Genomic DNA, 21270 nt, shown 5'->3' with positions numbered 1-21270 from the left:
CAAATTTCAACTTGAATTGATACAAAACTAAAATGTGAGTCATACTAGGAATCCCTTGTGAAAGACATCAGCTTTTTTTTTTCTATCTCCGTGTCACAAAATGTCCTTTGAAAAACTTAATAATTACTAAAGAAAAGACTGTGATTACATTTTTATTAATAAATTTATTGATATCATCCTGCACTCCACTATTTAAGACCAGGAACACTTCCTGATATCATTTAATATACAAATATACTTTGTACAATTTATACATCTAGCAATTATACACAATACATCAAAATTGTAACCAAAATCTTGGTTACCAAAGTCCTTGGCATGCACTCTGTAAAGACTTACAGATGGAAAAATTATGAAAAGAAGGGAAATTAAAATGTGCTTGAACTGCTGATTTAATTCAGCCTCAATCACACAGTAATGTCAAGCTTTTTTGGAGAGGCACTCCAAAGTTGTAACGTGTCAACATTAGCCTGTAAAATGTGGTCTTGACCTTTCCTTTAAAAAAAAAAATGCCTTTCTGCTATCTTTCTTGAAATTCCAGATGAATGTAGAAATCTCATCCATTTATCCTGCAGAAGTGCTACATACCACCTCAAAAATTTAAGTATGCTTTGAATGTATTAACTTGATCCTTTGTCACTTTGTGGCCATTGTGACAAATTGAACTAGCATTTTAAGGTTCTATTTTCAAACTCAAGTTCTTGAAAAAATTTTTTACAAAGTTGTGCAAAAATCCAAGAAAAGATTTTTAAAAAGTTAAAATCCAGAAACTGGGATACAACCACATCCCTCTATGCAGTAAATACTGGGCTCATGTATCAATTTTAAGTCTTTTATTCAGCAACTTAACACCTTCATGTTTATTTGGTTTTTTTCTTCCTCTTTCCTCCCATCTTTCTCTTAGTCTTGGCATCAATCATGTTTTGGGCTTGTCTCTTGATTAGATTTCTCGTGAGAACATCACCGTCATCATCTCCGCTTTCATCTTCATCTGAAAAAGGAGATACAATTTGTAAATTATCATTGAAAATCAACACATTACCATTTGTATTTTGACAAGTATAGTAATCTGGGTTTTGTGATATTGTAAAAATTCAAAACCATCAGGTGATGTCCAAGATGTTTTTTTTTTTTATTGAAATTTAAAGGCATAGTTTTTCCTGCACATTTACACCTCAAAAGCTAAATAGGTAAAGTTATTTTCCACTAAAGAGCATGCAATTCAATATGAATAATCCATCAAACATATGAATGTTTTTCATTAATAGACTGCTGCCAAATACTAAATAATTCCCAAAATAAATTCATGAAGGAAAGAGTGTTTCATATATTTCAAGGGCTTGTGCTAGCTTGAAACTTATGAATGTGACAGAAGGTATCATGCAAACAAAATGCACTACAACCTAAATCGAAACCTAATAAATGAAATGAAAACTTTATAAACATAAACCAAGCATTCTCAGACAAGTCTTTCACTTGGCCGAAAATGCCATAACAAATTTAAAACATGAGGCATGCAAAATGTCAATGCAAATTGTATAGTGCACACATTTAGCTTTCAGTCACTTACAACTGCTGTAGCCTAAACTGTCATCTGAAGATGAGGAATTACATAAATACTGTTGAGTAATTTTGTCAGGTTAATATGCTAATTACAAAGATGTGTACACTCTGGTGCTCTTACAAAATTTTCTTTTAAAATATTGTTTATTTTCGCACATTCACTCATCACGAACACATTATCACATAGAACAGATACAATGAATTATAATTTATCTACTTGAATTCTACCTAATAAAGTCTGTTGCTAAGGGTTATTTTTCTACAAGCAAAACATAGTTTTTGATAAATTGTGAAATAGGAGTATTTGGATGTGGATGTACGTGTCAAGTAGCATGTTGTGTAGAAGCAAGATTAGGGTTGACATTTCATATGCAATTTTTACTTTTCTGGTCCAGATTAAAAGTCACAAGCTGATCAGATGAAAGTAGATTCCAACTCAAATGTCAACCCCATGTGTTAAAAGAAAGTGTATATTAACTCAACAGTTTTCTGGACAGAATACACTGTGACTGTATAGTGATACTCACCGTCATAGACATTGTCTTTATGAGTAACTGGAAGTTTGATCCTAGTGTTATATGAAGGTAGTTTTCCTTCTATACTGGCATGGAACTGAAAAGAAAATGATAATTGGAATACTGATTGTGTACACTTGTATTTGATGGGCCATTTAAAATGGGGTGGAGGTAAAGAATCCCCATCCTTGCTGTGACATCAGTATATATTCTCGGCAATTATAAGCGATTTTTCAGTCAACATTCTGTGATATGTAATCAAGTTTAAAACTGCCAAAATAAAATTTTGCACATCTGTACCAAAAGATACCTGCTGAAGCTCATTTGTGAAAAGATTATAACTTCATAGACATCACTACCTATTACAGGTGATTAAGGACCTCCAGGCTCTACTTACCTCTTCTTCCTCCATCAGTTTAAGAGCTTCACTGATATCTTTGCCATCCAAATCTTCAAGAAGTTTGAGTAACTTTTCTTCAGCTGTGGATAACAAGTCCAGTACATACTCGTCTGATGTAGCTGAGATCTGTGCCTGTGGAACGTGACCTTTGTTCTGGAAGACAAATACAGATTGTATGGTACCTGTTATTGACAGTTCAACACCAGAATTGTTTAAAGTGTCTTTTTAATAACTATATCACTCAAAGAAAAATAAAATATTTAAAAGGTACAACATGACTGTAATAAAAAGTATAACTAAGATTTCATTTTCAAATCTTATGTTCTGAATGGGGAACAATGAATTTACTTTAAGACATAACTAAAACCAGGTATACAATATATATTTACTATTTCCCATGACCTATGAACACTTTCCTTTCTTGATGTATGCTGTAGTAGTCTACATACACTACCACTAAATACTTACTGCTTTGAGGTGAGTGAGTTTATCAGAAAGGTGCTCCACGCCTGCCTTAACGCTGACCAGGATTTTACTTGCTTTGTCAAGTCGCTCTCCTGCTTCTTCTTTACGCCTCTCTTCCTCTGCCAGATGTGTCTCAAATTCTTCAAGTAACCTCTGTCCACTGGAATGATGAAAAACCAAGATATTATTTTAATGTCCCATACTTTTCATTTCAACAGCAAAACTACAAAAAGTACTTTCAGAAATCCAACACATACTGCTGTATGAATGATTTGAGCTTTTTAGGAATAAAAAAAATTAATGTGTTGTATTGCTAGAATAATTGCTTACAAATACATACTAACCCTCTCCTCTCATCACCCCCTCCTCATACAGAAGTATAAATATCTTACCTTGAAAGTTTGGCTTCTCCTGTATATTTCATATCTTCGAATTCCTGCTGCAATTTCTCCTTCTCCTCTCTTAGTCTCTGTATCTGTTTCTCTGAGTCTTTCTTAAGCTCCTCCAGATGGCGCTGTGTCTCACCCTGGTTCTCAAATCTATCAACCACTTCCTAAAATAAAATTAATAAAGTTACTTATTCACCCTTTAGTATATAAACCCTACCTTTATGTGAAACTTAAAACCAATTAACACCAATTTTTAAATGATGTAGGAAAAAGATTGTACAATCCAAAACACTCTTTAATGTGTGTCAACTAAGTTTATTCAATTTTGAACCAAAGAAAAAACCTGTTTATTTACCTTTGTATCTGATACTCCAGTTGCTTCCTTGATTCTCTTGAAAGCTTCTTCATAGGTAGTAATCTTGGCCTGTTGGTCTTCACCCAGGATTGCAGCTTTTTCTGAGGGTGACAGTTCATCTTGCTGCAAAGATCCTCGTTGGGCCTGAAGAAATTGGAAAATATGTTTAATCATAGTTAAATAGAATGGAAAACTTAAATGCAACTGTGTATTTTATTAAGTGCTGTTAATAAGACGCATCACAGAAATTCTCTATCGGATTTTTGAATAAGAAACACAATCACTTTATGTAATCTGTACAAATAATATGGTATAACATTGAAATGTTAACAAATATGGGATGTATACAGCAAATCATAATGACAACTTGGTGAAAAACTTACAATTCTTTTTTCTGTGCGTTCGTGCTGCATTTTCTTCTCTTCTGCTTCCTTCTTCATCTTCTGGAGTTCAATTTCACGTTTCTTACGATCAGCATATACCACCTCTTCATGTTTGTGTAGTTCAGCTTGAGCAGCTTCTTTAGAAATATGTGCATCATTGTACATTGCACGTAGCTCCTTCAGTTCTTCTCGACATCTCTTGATTTCTGCCTCCATTGCATCAAGCTGATTGGGGAAGGACAAGGACTCCTAAGAGATAAAAGAATTCATGAATGCTACAGATTAAAATATTTTATGGTATATTAAATACTAACAAAGTTCCAGCATTAGATTTTTTTCAAGATCCCTCATTTCTGATAGTAACTTGTGTTAAAGAACTTTAAAATCAACTTTTTGATGGTATCATTAACAGAACATCCAGTAGTTCTGACAAAGATAACAGTGGTTAAATTTGTTGGGATTTTATCAAGTATCTGCCTAATGTGAACATAAGAAGATTTCTTTTCGTGATAGTTTTTTAACAATATGCAAAAATGAATCCAACTGTGGGTAGATTTTTTTTTTGTCCTTTCTGATCAAATAAGTTCAAGTTGGATATCTGAAAAGTTTAATGCAAATTTGCCTCTGACATTGTTTGTGTCTTTGAAAATAAAAAAAGAAAACATACCTCTTCTAGTTTAGATTTGATTTGTTCATAAGTTCTCCTGATCTGCTCAGCTTCATTACATTTCAGCACAGCCTTGTCCAAACGGTTCTCAAGATTTCTCAAATTCTGAAAACATAAACAGGACAGAATAAATAAACATCTTGATAATCTGGGTTCATGTTTGTTTGGAACTTTATATTATTTTAAAGTTTTTTTTTCATAAAACCTAGGCACAGTTATTCAAAACCCAAACTACTGGCCAAGTCCAAAATATCATGTACAGTTACATAAATGCCTTGCAATACATTAACTAGTAGGAACTAGAGAATCAAGTTTATTGCATCATAAATTATGCAACTTACCGCTGCTGCCTCAGACTCCCCTGCATCAGTTGCCACTGCATCTGACGCATCCTTCACCATCTGGTTATACTGTGTTTGCAGTTCTTCAAGACGCTTCTGCTTAGTAGCCGTCACATGCTTTAAAGCATTAAGCTTCTTTATGTAGTCACAAACCTTGCGATCCATGATGGTAATGGCATTCTAGAAAATACAATTAAAAATGCAATTCTTTCTGTACAGGTCTGTTTAGATGAACTGGACAAGATGTTTCAGACTACGCTTAACTCAATCCCTATTACAATCACTTTGCTTCTGATAACTACTTAAGTATTCAAATCTTTCCTTTTATTTTACAGCTGGATGGAATCTTTATTTGACAATTGCTAGATACTTACAACAAACCCCTAATCCTACCACCAAACAACATCTATCTATCATTTCTGCTTATATGCCATACTTACACTGCCTGTCTTGTTCTTCATGGCAGCTCTCTCAACTTTTCTGCCATGGAAAGCTTTGTTGATCACATGGTCATCAGCCTGCAAAGGCAGAAAATCATAGTAACTGCTTTAAGCTGCAAAGATTGTGTGATGTTCATAACATTTAGGGTATATTGAAGAAGCAATAACGTTCAATAAACTCAGAGCATACAGATCAAAACTGTTACTTGCACACAAGCACAATTTAATTCTAGGCTTACAGACACCTTGTGAGGAGGAGGAGGGGGGGGGGGGTATTTTCACTCTAGCTCTAGATCCTAAGCCACTTCTCAAGTCAGTCACATGATGTGGTATAAGGTCTACTAGACCCCCCTCTTTAAAATGACTGGTTACAGACCTTGATTCAGATGGGAAATAACAACAAAATCATAAATAAAATCATAAATAAAATTGTTTCTTACACTTAAGCAGTCACTGAGCTTCTTCCTGAGTTCCCAATTCTCCTTTCTCAGCTTTTCTATTGTATCTCGGTTCTGTTTCATTGTCCATTGTGAATTTTCATAATAAGCTTTCCTGTCACCCTCTGAAATTAAAATAAACTGAAGAGTAAAAATGTGGATAGTTCGCAGATGACTGGGCAAATTTCAACCACTATAGCAAAATGTTACATTAATCAATATAAAAATTTCACTGTTTTTTAAACAGAGCCAATACTTATTGGAAAAATATTACAGTAAAAATCAACCTCCCTACAGTGCTACACATTTGCTAGCATCAAAAAGTCATCCACAAACATAAGCATTTATATCTTCATGGCAAAAGTATAGACATTCAGACATGATATTTCAATTTTTACGTAAAGACAATGGGTGGTTATAGATTTTACATTTACTGAGAGAAGTAAATAAATAGTATAAAATATGGTTGCTGAAGCCGTCCAATTTTTTGTCCCATGCACACGTATTCACTTACAGCATTTCTATAATTGCTAAGAGTGCAAGAAGAACATTTTTATATAAAACATAAGAACCTTGACATCGACAAGCATTGCTTTGCACTGCCCATGACTCTTCCCATTCAAACGCATCGACCAGACGACAGACTTACCAAGTAAAGCGATTTTCGACTTCACTTCCTCAATATGCTCCGTTATAGCTCGCTGAGCCATGGTTGAAGTTGCTATTTACTGACTTATTTCCAGGGAGGTCACTTTTACTCCAGTGATGGTTCTTTAATTTGAAGACTCAGATTTGTTTTTGCGGGCACTTGCTCCCCGTCGTTTGTTGTCCCCAAGATGGCGGTGGTTGCTGTTTATGTGACGTCACGCCTGGCTTGGTCGCTAAGTTAACTGCGCATGTCACTCAAGACAAGCCTTTCGTAATATTTTTTTGTGCAAAATGGGTAGCCTGGGCCTGTTAAATGAACTCGCGAGTTTGACTCACAAAGTTCCGAGAAAAAAATTTAATGGTAAAATAAAGATCCATTTATCAATTTAATTTTTGTAGATCTAGTATTTTTCCATGGTAGTTCACATTTCAATATGGAAAAGTAATCTAAAATGAAACAAAAATAAAGTAATAAAAATTAATGAGATAATAATAAAAATAATAATGTAAAAAAGACAAAAAAGACATTATTAAAAGTCAATATGTGCATATATTTTATTATAAATATACCATAATAAGGGTAGATATAATATTTATGATGTAAATATAATGAAAATCATGCAATACTGTTTATGAATGATACAATGCAGAACAAACTATTACCACCTTGTTTGAAAATCCCTTCTTTAAACCTTGCAATATTTGTCTTGTTTATTACAGTTGAAAAAAATTACAAACACTTAGCAATAAGATCAGAAGTGAAGCATACCTCTGGGTTAAATACAGACCTTTACGTGCGTTAAGCGAACATATAGATTGGTTTGTTTTAACTTAATTTTACCAAAAAACAAGCATGGATCCAGATATATTTTCTAACAGACTGCCAAATTATCTTTTTTTATCTATCCTCCATTTTAAACCATTTTCTAACAGCAAAATTAGATGTTGTCAATGTAATCTTGAAAAATTCTGACCGTCTTCCAGAACATCCAGAAGATGGCCTCTGTCGATCTGCCCCTGAAAAAATATCTTGACACACCTGATAAATCTTTTAAATAGAAAAATTGACATGTATGACTTAAATCAGGGACACAGTGCTAAATAATTCCAACTTTTGGTGGCTGCTGCGCGGGAGACGGGAGGTTAATTGATATTTCTACATTTCTATGCGATCCACACATGAATAAATATATATATAGAATTCTCGTATGAAATTGATTTTTCAAAATGTAACAAAAATAATCAAAACAGATATATTAATTAGGTGCATATTATATGAACTACACTTCATTTTTTGGTTAATTATAAATACATATATCTTCACAATTTTTTATTTCTTATCTATATGTACTTTATACTCAGTATATCTTTTGTTTTTTTTTCTATCATGGTAATAAAAAAGCATACTCAACCTCAAGGAAAAAATAAGTATTAATTGCCACTCGTAATCTGTTTCACTGGTTATCATCGTAAGTGGTGGTGCCCATATCTCTACCTTTCTAAAACTATAGTACGTGTAAATATTTCTTGAGCTGTAAAATCACCAAATATGTAAATATACACATACTTATACATGTATGACAATTTGCACCAACGGCAAGCAAAGATTAAATATGGCTATAGGTGCAGTATCACTAAATCCCAGATAGCATGACGTCGTCGGCCCGACGTCGATTTCGACCCAGATAGCATGACGTCGTCGGCCCGACGTCGATTTCGAGCTACGCATATAACGTTGATACGTCGCTAGCTGGCCGCTGTTGGCCCGCCGTCTATACATTAGCGTTGTGTAGTTGGCGGGCCGACGACGGAAAGAGCGCTACTTTCCGTCGATAGCCATCGGTGGCCCACCGTCGGGCCACCAGCGATGTAGTTGTTATACGGTCAAATTTTAAATACACGCCAAATTTGTGTCCGTGGCTACTTATTGCATTATCCCCAGAGCGACGAAGACGATTATAAGGTCTTTTTAAACCTGTTACGGAATGTGCAATATTTATTGGCTTCCAAATATCACATGACGTCCAACACGCGACGGATGCACGCTACGAAAGCATGCGGCGACGTCGCGAGACGACTGCGTTGTCTGTCAGCTCTCCCACCGAGTTGGACGTACGTGCTGTGCTTTATTGTAAGAAGGTAAGTTTACTTTAATACAATGTTAATACTTGTAGACATACTGTACATAGTATATATTTGTTAAACGGTATGTTATGCAGGAATTGTGCTGTTGTGACGAATCTAAGTGAAAAAAGTAGCTAACCGGAGAACATTGTCTTTTTTTTTATTGTGGCCCCGTCGCGGTTTTATTCACCATTTTTATAATAAGATTCAAGCAAAAGACCCGATAAGACGTAATAAACCAAAAGCAAAAGCAACGACCCGCTTCCTGGATGTGACTCATTTTTCATTCGATGTGCTAGTTGGGACATCAACATTGCGTATTTGGTGCGAACCTTACTTGACCTATTTAGTTTGTAGTTAAGCTACCGGTACTCCAGAGCCTTCTCTTGAAGTATTTCCAAATATTTACACATGGAAATTATACCGAGAAAATTTTATAGTATAATTAAGATATAATTTTTCCCCGCTCACCTACTGCTCAGCGCCGATATGACAAATTCAGATACAATTTCACCAAGTCGAAGGGAAGATTACTGTACCTATTGTTAATATACTGTGTGTATATATATATATATATATATATATATATATATATATATATATATAATTTAGCAATTTTTCTAGTGAATAGGGCAATCCCTACATATTTTTGTCGGTTGATGTAAGTGTTTGATGACACCTGATGTTTGTGTACATTCTTACCTTGCATGCTTATCAACCATAATCAATGCAAAACTATGTTTCACCAAATCCATATTTAGTGTAGAATCTGACATGACATTTGTCAGTAATCTAACTGAATGTGGATAATTGATTTGGGTTTATTTGGCAGTTTGGAGTTCATTTAAAAAAGAGGAGAATTAGCTCAGTGGTAGAGCACTTGCCTAAAACGTTAATTTACCTAGCGCAAGAGGTCCTAGGTCCGATCCCTAGATTCTTCTCTAGACATGATATTGACTCCACTTACATAATAATCTGCCTTTGAACTCAGTCTACTTTGCATGTCAAGTTTTGTGCAATTGTTGCTAGACATAGTAATTGCCATTACTGACACTCCATTTCTATATGTTAATCTTACTAACTTAGACCTATAAATGTGTAAGTTCTACTTTCACATGTTAATTATTTCCCATATGCTCCCAATATAATAATAACAATCAAAATGCTATCTCCCATATTAATTTTAGAATCTAACTTGACAATTGGCAGTATCCCGCATTAATAAGGAGACAACTGATTTGGGTTTATTTGGCAGGTTGGAGTGCATCTTAGAAAAAAGGAGAATTAGCTCAGTGGTGGAGCACTTGCCTAGAACGTTAATTTACCTAGCGCAAGAGGTCCTAGGTTCGATCCCTAGATTCTTCTCTAGACATGATCTTGACTCCAATTACATAATAATCTGCCTTTGAACTCAGTCTACTTTGCATGTCAAGTTTTGTGCATTTGTTACTAGACATGATTAGTAATTGCCATGACTGACACTGCCTTTCTATATGTTAATCTTACTAACTTTGAGCTATAAAATGTTGTATATTCAATGCTATTAAAGATTGGGCCAGGCCAGAAAAGACGGTAACAAAAGTAGGTTAAATTTCTGACTAAAATTTAAAAAAAGGAGCAGTCTAAAGCTTTTCTATGTTTTCTATGGCTGATTTAATGATTTATTCAGTTTATCCCTTAGCATGTCGAATTTTTTTTAGTTGTATCATAAACTAGTAGAAGTGGTTTATATGTGTTACTGGGAATCCATGATCCACCAACACTCCATTCATATGTACCTTTAACTAATAATTATCAAAAATGCTTAGGAGCTTTACAGAACTTAAGCACTGAAGAACTGAGAGATTGCACCAATCACACTAGCATTATCATTTTGTGCATTATTGCATTGCTTTTATGGCTGTAGATTTCACAGTTTTGCTGCCTTGTCATTGAGTGCAATAAAAGTGTATAAACTATCACTGAGTTGTTACTTAATGCAAAAGGAGATTTCGATTGTCCTAACACCAAAGCATTGGTGCTGGTGTTCCTCAACTATAACGACTTGCCATCACCAGATTTGGGGTTTACAGTATGGATATAAAAAACTGTTTTTCATTTATGTCATATATATGCTCACTTACAAAATAAATTATATCAAAATCAATCATATTAACACCATTTATTTCTTTAAAAGTGAACAAGATAACAAATGTGGGCCACATACTGACTAAAATGACCAGCACTGATTTTTTTTTTTTACTAAGGTAATCACTACTCATTAAAATGTGTAGTTCATCAAGCAGAAATAGTCTACCTTATCAGGACCTAATGTTGATAAATATTTCAATTATTTGACAGAATGTCTGACGGAAAAAAGTCAGTGCTCAGCGACAGGACATTACGTCGTCATGCTGAGAAACTTGCCCAGCAGATTCTAACAAATCTTCATGATGAATCATCTAGTGAAGATGATAATGACATCTTACCTGCAGAGCAAACCATTGAGCATGAGGAGACAATGACAACAGCTGATGTTTCTGATGAAGAATCTGCTTGTTCACAGGCCAGTTATCAGGAAAATATGGATATGACTTTTGATATTGAAAGCAATTTCAGTGATGATAGCAGCAATGATGACGTGTCGGACACTAGTTCTTCAGATGGTGAAGAAGATGAAGATTTTGCAAAGAAACTGAGGGATTGGGTGATTACCAGCAACCTTCCATTGAGTCATGCAAACAGTCTTTTGGGTATTTTAAAACCATATTTTCCTTTTTTGCCAAAAGACAGCCGGACACTCCTGCAAACTAAACAATCATACATCATTGATCAAGTTGCAGGAGGCAATTATCATCATTTTGGCATAGAATATGGAATAAAATGCAGATTGGCATCTCATCACCCAGATAGCAAGCATACGTTGGGCCAACGTAGGGGAATCGTTGGTTTGTTGGCACATAGTTGGCGTTGGTAGTAATACGTTGGCCCAACGTTGGCCCAACCACATCATAATATGCACAACATAACTGCAATATGCTCATGTTGGCCCAACGTTGGGCCAACGTGTGCATATTTGTTGCATACGTTGGCCTAACGTTGGGCCAACGTATCCAATTAACAACTCAATAGAAATGAATAATGTTTCTGTTATAATAAAAATGTTTCTGTTCACAACTGAGAATCACATGTGCTTATCTATTGATCAGTAACATATAGTTTTTAGGATTAAATTTTTTTTTTATTAAGAGTTTGTCAAATTCCTTGGGCTAAAAAACAGTGTTCTACTTTTATTTGTCTTCCAAGCTATATACTCTCATATATATATATTTTTCATTTTGTCTTTTTTTCTGAATGGATATAGTATATAGTACATAGACTTCACCTATAAAAAAATTACTGAGTGAACAGATTTATATTTTTAAATAATGCTGTGAAACATATTTATTATTATTGCTATTATTATTATTGTTATTGAAATCAGACAAATGATTGAAATCTTATTATAATGTACAATTGCTCAATATATAAATTTTAAACTTTATAGTTAGCATCAATTGACTTTTGATTAAAGTACACTGGTAACTTTCACTGGACCAGATTCATTACAAGCCAGGTGTTTATCTTAACTGTCAGTTTGATATAAACAGTTTGCCTACTGCCTGCTCAAACAGGTCAAACAACTATACATAGCACAGTCTTAAGCGCGCTGACCGTTGAGCCAATTCAAAAATCTAAGCCAGAAGGTCAGAAATGTTCTAAGGAAGAGGCAAGAATTACGGCTGAAAGCATTGGTTTCTGGATATAGAAAGAAGACATCTTTTTGGAAATTAGAAAATGAAGAGATAAAGAGACAGGATAAGAAGTGAGCATGTACTGGTAAGTGAATTTTTAATTGTGTATTTTCCCATTATTTACTGATGCACCAGGATCCATACAGCCTTGAAAAGTGTTCAAATTTAGTCCAGCACTTTGGACTAGTTTAAATGTAACTAGTTTAATGGCTCTAGTTTAAATGTAACTTTGAAAAGTACTTGAAAATGCTATTAGGCTTGAAAAAGGTTTGCATTTCAGCATTTTGTCTTTGTAAAAATATTATTTAAAACTTTGTAGTTTATTGAGATGAATACAGACAATAATTCACAGATGGGGGTAATATCTTTTAATACATCATTACTTGTACTTTTATTTTCAACTTTTCATCATCAATGTGTTACAAAGACAAAGTTTAAATGAAATGAGTCATTTTTCCTTTGGTATGTACACTTTAATATAACTGTATTAATGTATAACTTGCCCTCATTAGTTAAAATCATTGAAAATGATTTGATTTAGAGCCTTAAAAGTCCTTGGAAGCCAATTGTTCTTATGTGTCTGTATGAATCCTGGCCAGTAAATTCTGTGATAGAGTTGTTGGAATGATTAAATGATGTGGAATTTAGTGGTACATTACAGTTGTCTAAAAACTGAATTCATGGTCAAGTGTACACGTAAGAACTAATTTAAATAAATCACTATAAATTACTGCACACAAGACACACACTTTTAAAGTTAAGACATTGGCTTTTGCCTAACTTAGAAAAGGTGGGGAGATTATCATATAATACACACCTACTAGTACTAGTTTGTATATGAAATATGGGGGAAGAGGTACAGTCATGTTATGTACCATACCAATTCTAGCATTATATTTCAAGTGTTTTTAATATTTAAATTTGTAGGTGCAGCACACTCTTCTGTGACTGTTCAGAAAAAGATGTTGAAGATACACCTAACTAATCGTGCTTTGCCAAAGATCATGCAGGTGCAGGACAGGAAAGAGAGAAAAAACACAAGATTTAACTCATATGACCACTGATTTGATTTTTAAAGAGACAATGTCTGAGATTTTGCCTGACGGAAGAGACTGTGATTTTATAGACTTGACATATAACTTATGAAAGTTCCTATGAAAAGCATCTTACCTGACATTAACAAGGGTTTCAGGTTTAAAATTTAATTTAATGAAAATGTTTTTAAAAATTGAAATGGGGCAAAAAAAGACTTTACTAGTAGAAAAATGCCTTGACTCCAGGAATAAGGTGAAAAGTCATAGGACTGTTAAAATTTTTTTGATGTGAATCATGTAACAATTGATATAAGACACACTTATTAATGTTTAAATTTAATATTATAATATCTTATAAAAATTTTCTTTGTTGTCTTTTTGTATTATATTTCAATTCACATATCATTATTTAGTTGGTGTAATGTATTTGTTTTATGTAATGTTATGAATTAATTAAACAGTTCAAAATATATCACTAATCTTTTTGTTTCAACTACAATTATTAATTGACAATTTTCCAGGTGTAGTGTAAATGATCACAGGCAGATCAAGTCCTCTGAAGGATTCATCCCTTAGAAACCTTGCCAATTTTTCAGCCATATCTTGCAGTTTGCAGATTTCAGATGCTCAAGATATTTCATCAGGACATTGATCTGCCTGTGCATCAGATGTGTAATTACAGTGCCCTACTACCTATGTGATTCAAAAAAAAAAAAAAGATTTTGCCTTTAGCTCAATGTTGGGTTACTGTAAATCACTGTGCCCCTGGTTTTAGGTTGGGTCATAATTTGTGCAAATTGCAGATAACTTGGTGACCAGTTGGCCTACCATTGGGCCAACGCGGATACATTGTTGGTTTGAGGTTGGGTAATTGTTGGACTGATGTTGGTTATTAGTAGAACCAACGTAATTGCACTGTTGGTTACAGGTTGGGTAATTGTTGGACCAATGTTGGTTATTAGTTGGCCTAATGTAGGGCCAACGCAGTTTGGTTGGGTAATCGTTGGACTGATGTTGGTTATTAGTAGGACCAACGTAAATGCACTGTTGGTTACAGGTTGGGTAATTGTTGGACCAATGTTGGTTATTAGTTGGCCCAATGTAGGGCCAACGCAGTTTGGTTGGGAATACGTTGGCAATGCGTTGGCATTAAAAAGACGTTCAGCCAACCGTTGGCCAAAGTGAGCACTTAGATGGAAACCCAACGTTGGGCCAACGTTGCATGGTCAACCAAGGCAACGTTGGGCCAACGTTGGCCCAACGTATGCATGCTATCTGGGCAGGAACTTGCATCTCAAGAGGAAATCATTCTGCAGATAAATATTGATGGCTTGCCTCTTTTTAAGAGCAGTACTGAATCCTTTTGGCCAATTTTAGGTTTACTCCCACAAGAGGAAAAGCCCGATCCCTTTGTAATTGGCTTATGGATTGGACAGTCAAAACCCAATGATGCTAATCAGTTTCTGAATAAATTTGTGGAAGAAATGAGACACTTAGAACAAGTTGGTATAATTTATGATGACAAAAATTTCAGTGTTAGGATATCAAATTTTGTTTGTGATACAGCTGCCCGAAGCTTTGTGAAACAAGTGAAAGGTCACACAGGGTATTATGGGTGTGACAACTGTGTTCAAAGTGGTGAGTGGGTTAATCACCGTATGACTTTTCCACAAACTAATGCACAACCTCGAACTGATGTTGCATTTAATGAGATGATGTATGATGAACACCAACGTGGTGAGTCAAATTTACTTTCCTTGAGGATTGGCATGATCAGCCAATTTCCACTAGATTACATGCACCTGGTATGTTTAGGGGTTATGAAGAAGTTGTTGACACTGTGGATGAATGGACCACTACATGTGAGACTGGGGGGTAACATGATTAGGTGTATCTCAGATGGTATAAACAATATGAGAGACTTTCTTCCCAGAGAATTTCTACGTAAAGGACGGGCTTTATCAGAAATTGAAAGATGGAAGGCTACGGAGTTCCGAACCTTTCTTATGTATACTGGTCCTGTTGTTCTAAGAGGAAAATTGCCAAATGCATTGTATAAACATTTTATTATGCTTTTTGTAGCAATCACCATTTTGTGTAGTGAGACACTGTGTGGAGATTACTGTAATTTTGCTGGTCAAATACTCTCCCTTTTCGTGGAGCACATGAGTGAGGCATATGGTGCAGAACAGATAATTTATAACGTTCACTCGCTCACTCATTTGGCTGCACATGCTAAAATGTATGGAGTTTTACACAATTTTTCAAGTTTCCCATTTGAAAACTATCTTCAGACTATAAAGAGACTTGTGCGCAAACCAAAATTGCCACTCCAACAAGTCATACGCCGTCTTGCTGAAAGGGAACATGTGAAAAAAAAAATTAAATCTTCACAAACATTTTGTAAAAAAGAACACCACAGAGGACCAGTCCCAGAAGAATATCAGCAATGCAAACAATATAAAGAACTTCATATGGAAAATTTTTTTTTATCAGTTAAACAACCAGATAATGCTATATATGTTGGACAAACACCTTTCATCATAAAAAATATTATCACTTTCAATCAAGAAAGAACATTGATATGTCAACCATTTATGACAAAAGAAAATTTTTTTATATATCCTGTGGAATCTAGTAGACTACACATATGGTCCGTGAATAATCCGAGTGGTCGATTAGTGAGCATCAGTCCAGAGCAGATCAAATCAAAATTAGTTTTATTGCCATTAAATAACCAATTTATTACTTTACCCCTTCTGTGATAAACAGGCATAACTTTATTAACTTTTATAACATTTGTATCACAGGGAGATTATGTCTCGCTCAAAGTTCAACATCGTATATTTCCCTGAGGAAAATTCAGTGGCAGTGGCCCCTGATGAATGGGTCAAAGGCGATAAGTGTCTTTGGCCCCCCAAGATAGTTATGAGAGGTGGAAGAGCCATAGAGGAGTGTGTGCCACCAGATAGCGATTGGGATGTGTATGACTGCAAAGTGTTGAAGTCTACTAGTAAGTGTGTGGAACCAATTAAATTAAAGGGATAATAACTCTTCATTTTGGCTAAAAAATGAATTTTCCTAGAGTAAACAACTATTTTCCCATACTTACCAATGGTTAAGGAATCCATTTTTACATTCAAAGTTAGTCCCTGGTTTCTTTCCAAAAAGTTTTTTTTTTTTTTTTTTGTTATAATCTCTTAAGAGATTATAACAGAGTATGGAGGTCACGTGGTCTAAAGACAAGCTCAGATACAAGAATAATAGCCATAACTGTCGTTTTTGTGGTACAACAGAATATATTATATTTCCATGAGTTGTTCACAATGTTTTTATTGTGGAATATTGATCTCATATGAAGAGATATTATCCCTTTAACATTATCAATAAATTTGGAATATAAGAAATGAAAATGTGTGCAATATTTGGTCAGTGGCAAATTCTACAGCAATGTTAACTAGGCAGTAATTTTTAGGTGACTATAGAAAGGCAAGGGAAAAGTGCGCCAAAGCAGTTAAATCAATGAACCGAAACATTTGTGATATTGACCTGGACACGACTGACATAGAAGCTAAGAGGAGGTGAGAGGGACATTATATACATCATTATAGTAAATTGCGTTAAATTCCGAAAATACTTTATTATTTCATCATAAAGTGCCTTATATTAATTGTAATTGTATGTTTATCAAAATGTAAAATTTCCATTTTCCCATGGTTGCATCACTCACACTCTAAATATATATATAATCATCATGATTATAGTAATATATACCACTGTATTAAATGCTATTTTTGCACAAAAGGAGACACCTGCCATCTAGACTTGCAGAAGAGGAATCTGATGACAGGTTAATTCTTTTTTTAAGTAATAAAAAGGATATCTTGGTTGTGAGTGTGTGTGTGTGTGTGTGTGTGGGGGGGGGGGGGGATAAAGGCCAACTCATGTGCATACTAAAAAATTAATATTTATTTTAATGCTCAGTATGTCTTTGCTAAGGTAAATGGTATTTGAGTGGTATTTAAATGTTATTTGCTATGAAAGGAAAAGAATTATGTTTCTAAATTATTATTCATTTGCTCTTTTATTATGTACAGTGACATACAGCCATTGAGTAAAAAGGGGAGGAAGCCCTCTTCTCTCTCTACGCCTAGGCCATTTCCATCTCCACCTCCTGCCCCAAGGATGGTAGAGGATAGCAGCATGAGGTTAGTGAACTCCTAGACTTGTGGTAAATGTACTGCAATTGAAATTGTTCACTTAAAGGTTGCATACCAGTTTCAGCTATTGTGAAAATGTTCATATTTATTTAGTTCTTTTTTTCATTTTTCCTTGTTTTTTTTTTTTTCAATCATATACAGTGGCATACAGAATTTAGAAAAGAATGGGAAGAAATCTTCTAGCTCTCTCTCTCTGGAGGATGGCAGCATGAGGTTAGTTAACTCCAGTTGAGACTTGATAAATGTCAAATATATGCAATTCCTTTAATTGAAGACTGCATAATCACCTTTCCATTGGTTATAAAAAATTCAGTCACCAACACCGTCTAGAACGAAATTTGGATGATAATTTTTGTTTTAAATTTGACCTTTTTTTTTTGTATCAGTGATGGTGTACCAGTAGAAAGAGAAAGACCAATATCATCAATTCAGACACTCCATAGCAGGCCGTTATCCCCTAAGGAAATGTAAAATAAGTTTATATATATATGCAAAGAAGAGAATAATGACTTTAAATGCATTTTTTTTTTTTTTTTTTTTTTTTGTGAATTATTTTTATAATATAATTTAATTTGATTAGTAACTTTAATTAAATTGAAGTGAAACGCATTCTCCAAGTTGATGAACATTTATTGTAATCATATTATTATTATGGCAAAATTTACTGTATGTGCTACTTCTCTTGCAGTGCACCTAGCACCAGTTCTTCTGGATTGACCCACAGATCAGCTGAGAGGTATGTGTGACAAACATTAATTTGTTGTTGCCAGTTGTTTATTTTGAAGTGAATGTCAGCTAGCAAGTTTTACATGTTTCTAAATTGTCAGCTGTCCAATGTCTTTCTAATTGTACCCTTATTTTGAAGTTGAATATTGGATAATGCAGGGAACTTTTTTAAATGACAGGGAACATATGGTAATTTTGCAACAGATTTTGTTGCAAACTAAAAAAAACACAGCACTGCTCCAGGCCATATACAACAGGCAAAAAGTGGATGAGGACACCAGCCAGATGGTGGAAGATCTGGATCTTCCCATCAGATCAATGGAAGATTTCCAAAGATTAGAAGATGTACTGCAAGATCGGTCCAAATCCAAAGCTCTTGTGAGTATTCTATAAAACACTGTGTTTGATAAGATATTTTTGATAAGATATTTTTTTTTGTCAACTTCCTTTAATTATAACAACTAATTTGGTTTTTAGTATTAATCAATGGTTAGGAATGTAATTTTGATTATTCCAGTAGGAGATTTTTAACCTGTGGCACAGACGAAAGTAGTATAACTAAATAAGGAAGAGTGCTGTTAAAGGGTAATTTAATTCTTTCCATTAAATTGCATTAAAAAAATGCATTAGACTGTCTGAATGTCACTTGTTGTAGGTCCGTCACCTGACAACTCTTGGGGGGACAGGGCAGGAAAACACCATATATAGGATGATGGAAGCGCTTATGACATCTCCTATGGCAACTTTATTCAACTGGAAGGGCCGTGCTAGAGGGGATGGCAGTAAAGAAAAATGTGGTCTGTGCAAAAGCAGAATTGCCAGAGTCCTGCATGGTAAGTATGTGACTGCTGGTGAGTCAAAATAATTTTTCATGATGTAATATTTTCCCACTCTATCACCTCTCACGCCTTAATTTGGTTGTAATAAAACTGAAATATATTTAAAAATGTTTTAACTTTAACAGATGCTGCCAAAAAAAATGGTATCAAGGAAAGTGACACAGAAAGAATCATGAAGACATGGTTGAAAAATGCCAGCGACAGGGAGGGAGGAAGGCAGCGAAGATTGTTGAAGAAGATTGGTATGTATTACATCCTTGTATTTAATCATATTTATTTTCTTTTGTCTCTTTTAACACATATCTAAAAAATTGAAATTACTTTTTTAATACAAAAATAAGATTCTTTTCCATGTTTGCACTACATGTATCAGTTGGTTTCTTAAATAGAACAGTTTATTCTCATTCTGATGATGTTGATCTCCATGCCAATCCTTTTAGTTATGTTGAATTTACATGTAAACACTTCAGTTTAATAGGGATATGATGGACAATCACTTGCAATCACTTCAATGTGTTATTTTCAGAAAAAGACAGAGTCCAGGCTTTGCAAGAGACAATTGTATCATCATCCTCGGATTCAGACTGATGTTTTTTTTTTTGTTTTTTTTTTTTGGTCCTGAGTTGAAAGTATGTATCATGTTACATGCTTATTGAGAAATTAAATTTGGATACCGTAGTCAAGATTGACTAATAATTAAGGTTAGGGGATATTTGTTGAAGACATAGACTAACTGTGCTTGGATCTACATGAACATGTACCCGGTATATGACGTTTTTGACTGTTTAAATTGTTCTGACTACAAATTAAAGCACTCATGCTTGGTTCTTTCAAACAGATATGTTGCAGTTAGAGTATTGAATAGAGTTAACGTAGAATTTTTTATGTTGTTGTTTGTACATTTTGTGATATGAACGATATTGTTCCTACATAGTGTTATTTGCTGCAAGTAAAGACAGCATTAGACTGGTATGGCTTTGGAAATATAAGAAAATTTATTTCCCTGTACTGCTGAATGGACATACCGGTATATATGCATATGTTTATGACAGTTTATGTTTCGTGCAAATGAATATTTTACCAGATACAGTACTAGAAAAAGTTTTTGAATAGAGTTAACTAAGTATTTTATATGATGTTGTTGTTGGAAAGCTTGTGAGGTGAATGATTGCATTAAATAGTGCAAGTAAAGACTGTATAAGACTGGTATGGCTTTGGGATTTGTTGGGAGGCCATTTTATATAAAATAATTCCCATTTGTTAACCCTATTAAATGCTTAAACCTACAGGCACATGCATTCAAACAGATTTGTTACCATGTGGGTACAGAAACAGTGTTGAATGGAGTTAACTTAAGTATTTTATATATGCTGTTGTTTGAAGATTTGTAAGATGAATGTTTTTTGTTCCTTTAAAAGTGTTACTGCAAGGAAAGATAAGTGTAACTGGTATGGCTTGGGGAGGGGTTGAGGCCATATCTCATAGTGGAAGATTACCTATGTTTTCTATACTTTAGGAATAGAATTTATGGGGTTTTTTTTAATATCTCAAGGTCCATTATAACTTGCCACGTTGTTGTATTTTAAGGAAGAAATATTACAGAAGATTAAACACTCTTGAAATATTACATTGTGTTTTGTCTATTATATATGACAATAATAATGATAATATAATTATCAAAAAATTAATAAATCAATGAATTAATGAATAATAAAGAAAATAAAAAATAGATAAAAGCAGTGGACCTACGTCGGCCCACCAGCTACTTGTCGCCGGTGGGCCGACGTTGGGCCGCTCAAGCTGTATGTCGCTGGTGGGCCAACGTTGGACCGATGGTCAGGCCAACGTAGGCCCACCGGCGACAGTAGCTGGTGGGCCGACGTAGTTGGAGTCGGTGGCCCAACGTCGGCCCACCGGCGACATGCTATCTGGGGAGCTACGCATATAACGT

The 21270-nt window shown here is 34.5% G+C and overlaps 2 protein-coding genes, 1 long non-coding RNA gene and 2 other non-coding genes across 7 annotated transcripts; 4 read left to right on the top strand and 1 right to left on the bottom strand.

Annotated features, from left to right (window-relative positions):
- Positions 1–144: 144 nt before the first annotated feature.
- LOC106175233 (outer dynein arm-docking complex subunit 3) lies at positions 145–6909 on the bottom strand. The gene is made up of 12 exons (XM_013557136.2): positions 6605–6909; positions 5959–6080; positions 5519–5596; positions 5079–5258; positions 4738–4842; positions 4071–4319; positions 3688–3831; positions 3336–3496; positions 2947–3103; positions 2476–2631; positions 2091–2175; positions 145–991 (listed from the first exon to the last, which is right to left on the bottom strand). The coding sequence occupies exons 1-12, from the start codon at positions 6663–6665 to the stop codon at positions 861–863; spliced, it is 1629 nt and encodes a 542-aa protein (XP_013412590.1). The 5' UTR covers positions 6666–6909; the 3' UTR covers positions 145–860.
- Positions 6910–8292: 1383 nt separating this feature from the next.
- LOC106164002 (uncharacterized) lies at positions 8293–21046 on the top strand. Of its 3 annotated transcripts, none has more exons than XM_087008494.1 (12): positions 8295–8742; positions 16345–16547; positions 17010–17115; positions 17340–17384; positions 17632–17742; positions 17896–17967; positions 18141–18221; positions 18443–18490; positions 18660–18858; positions 19136–19313; positions 19445–19561; positions 19846–21044. In XM_087008494.1, exons 1-12 carry the CDS (start codon positions 8621–8623, stop codon positions 19905–19907), a joined length of 1344 nt encoding a protein of 447 aa, XP_086864620.1. In that variant the 5' UTR covers positions 8295–8620; the 3' UTR covers positions 19908–21044. The 3 variants fall into 3 exon arrangements, with proteins under 3 accessions (XP_086864621.1, XP_086864620.1, XP_086864622.1); XM_087008496.1 differs by lacking the exon at positions 8295–8742 and adding an exon at positions 14823–15271 and having other exon boundaries at positions 19846–21043; XM_087008495.1 differs by lacking the exon at positions 18141–18221 and having other exon boundaries at positions 8293–8742; positions 19846–21046.
- Trnaf-aaa (transfer RNA phenylalanine (anticodon AAA)) lies at positions 9582–9668 on the top strand. Its single transcript is given in 2 exon segments — positions 9582–9617; positions 9633–9668. It is a non-coding gene; the product is annotated as a tRNA-Phe (tRNA).
- On the top strand, positions 10006–10092 carry Trnas-aga (transfer RNA serine (anticodon AGA)). The gene is given in 2 exon segments: positions 10006–10041; positions 10057–10092. It is a non-coding gene; the product is annotated as a tRNA-Ser (tRNA).
- LOC147763209 (uncharacterized) lies at positions 11605–14006 on the top strand. Its single transcript, XR_015333432.1, has 2 exons — positions 11605–12585; positions 13428–14006. It is a non-coding gene; the product is annotated as an uncharacterized LOC147763209 (long non-coding RNA).
- Positions 21047–21270: the final 224 nt, after the last annotated feature.

Source organism: Lingula anatina, chromosome 3 (assembly GCF_051362555.1).
Source record: "Lingula anatina isolate TDL-2025a chromosome 3, LinAna3.0, whole genome shotgun sequence".
Lineage (NCBI taxonomy): Eukaryota > Metazoa > Brachiopoda > Lingulata > Lingulida > Lingulidae > Lingula > Lingula anatina.
This window is presented reverse-complemented; position numbering and strand designations above follow the sequence as displayed.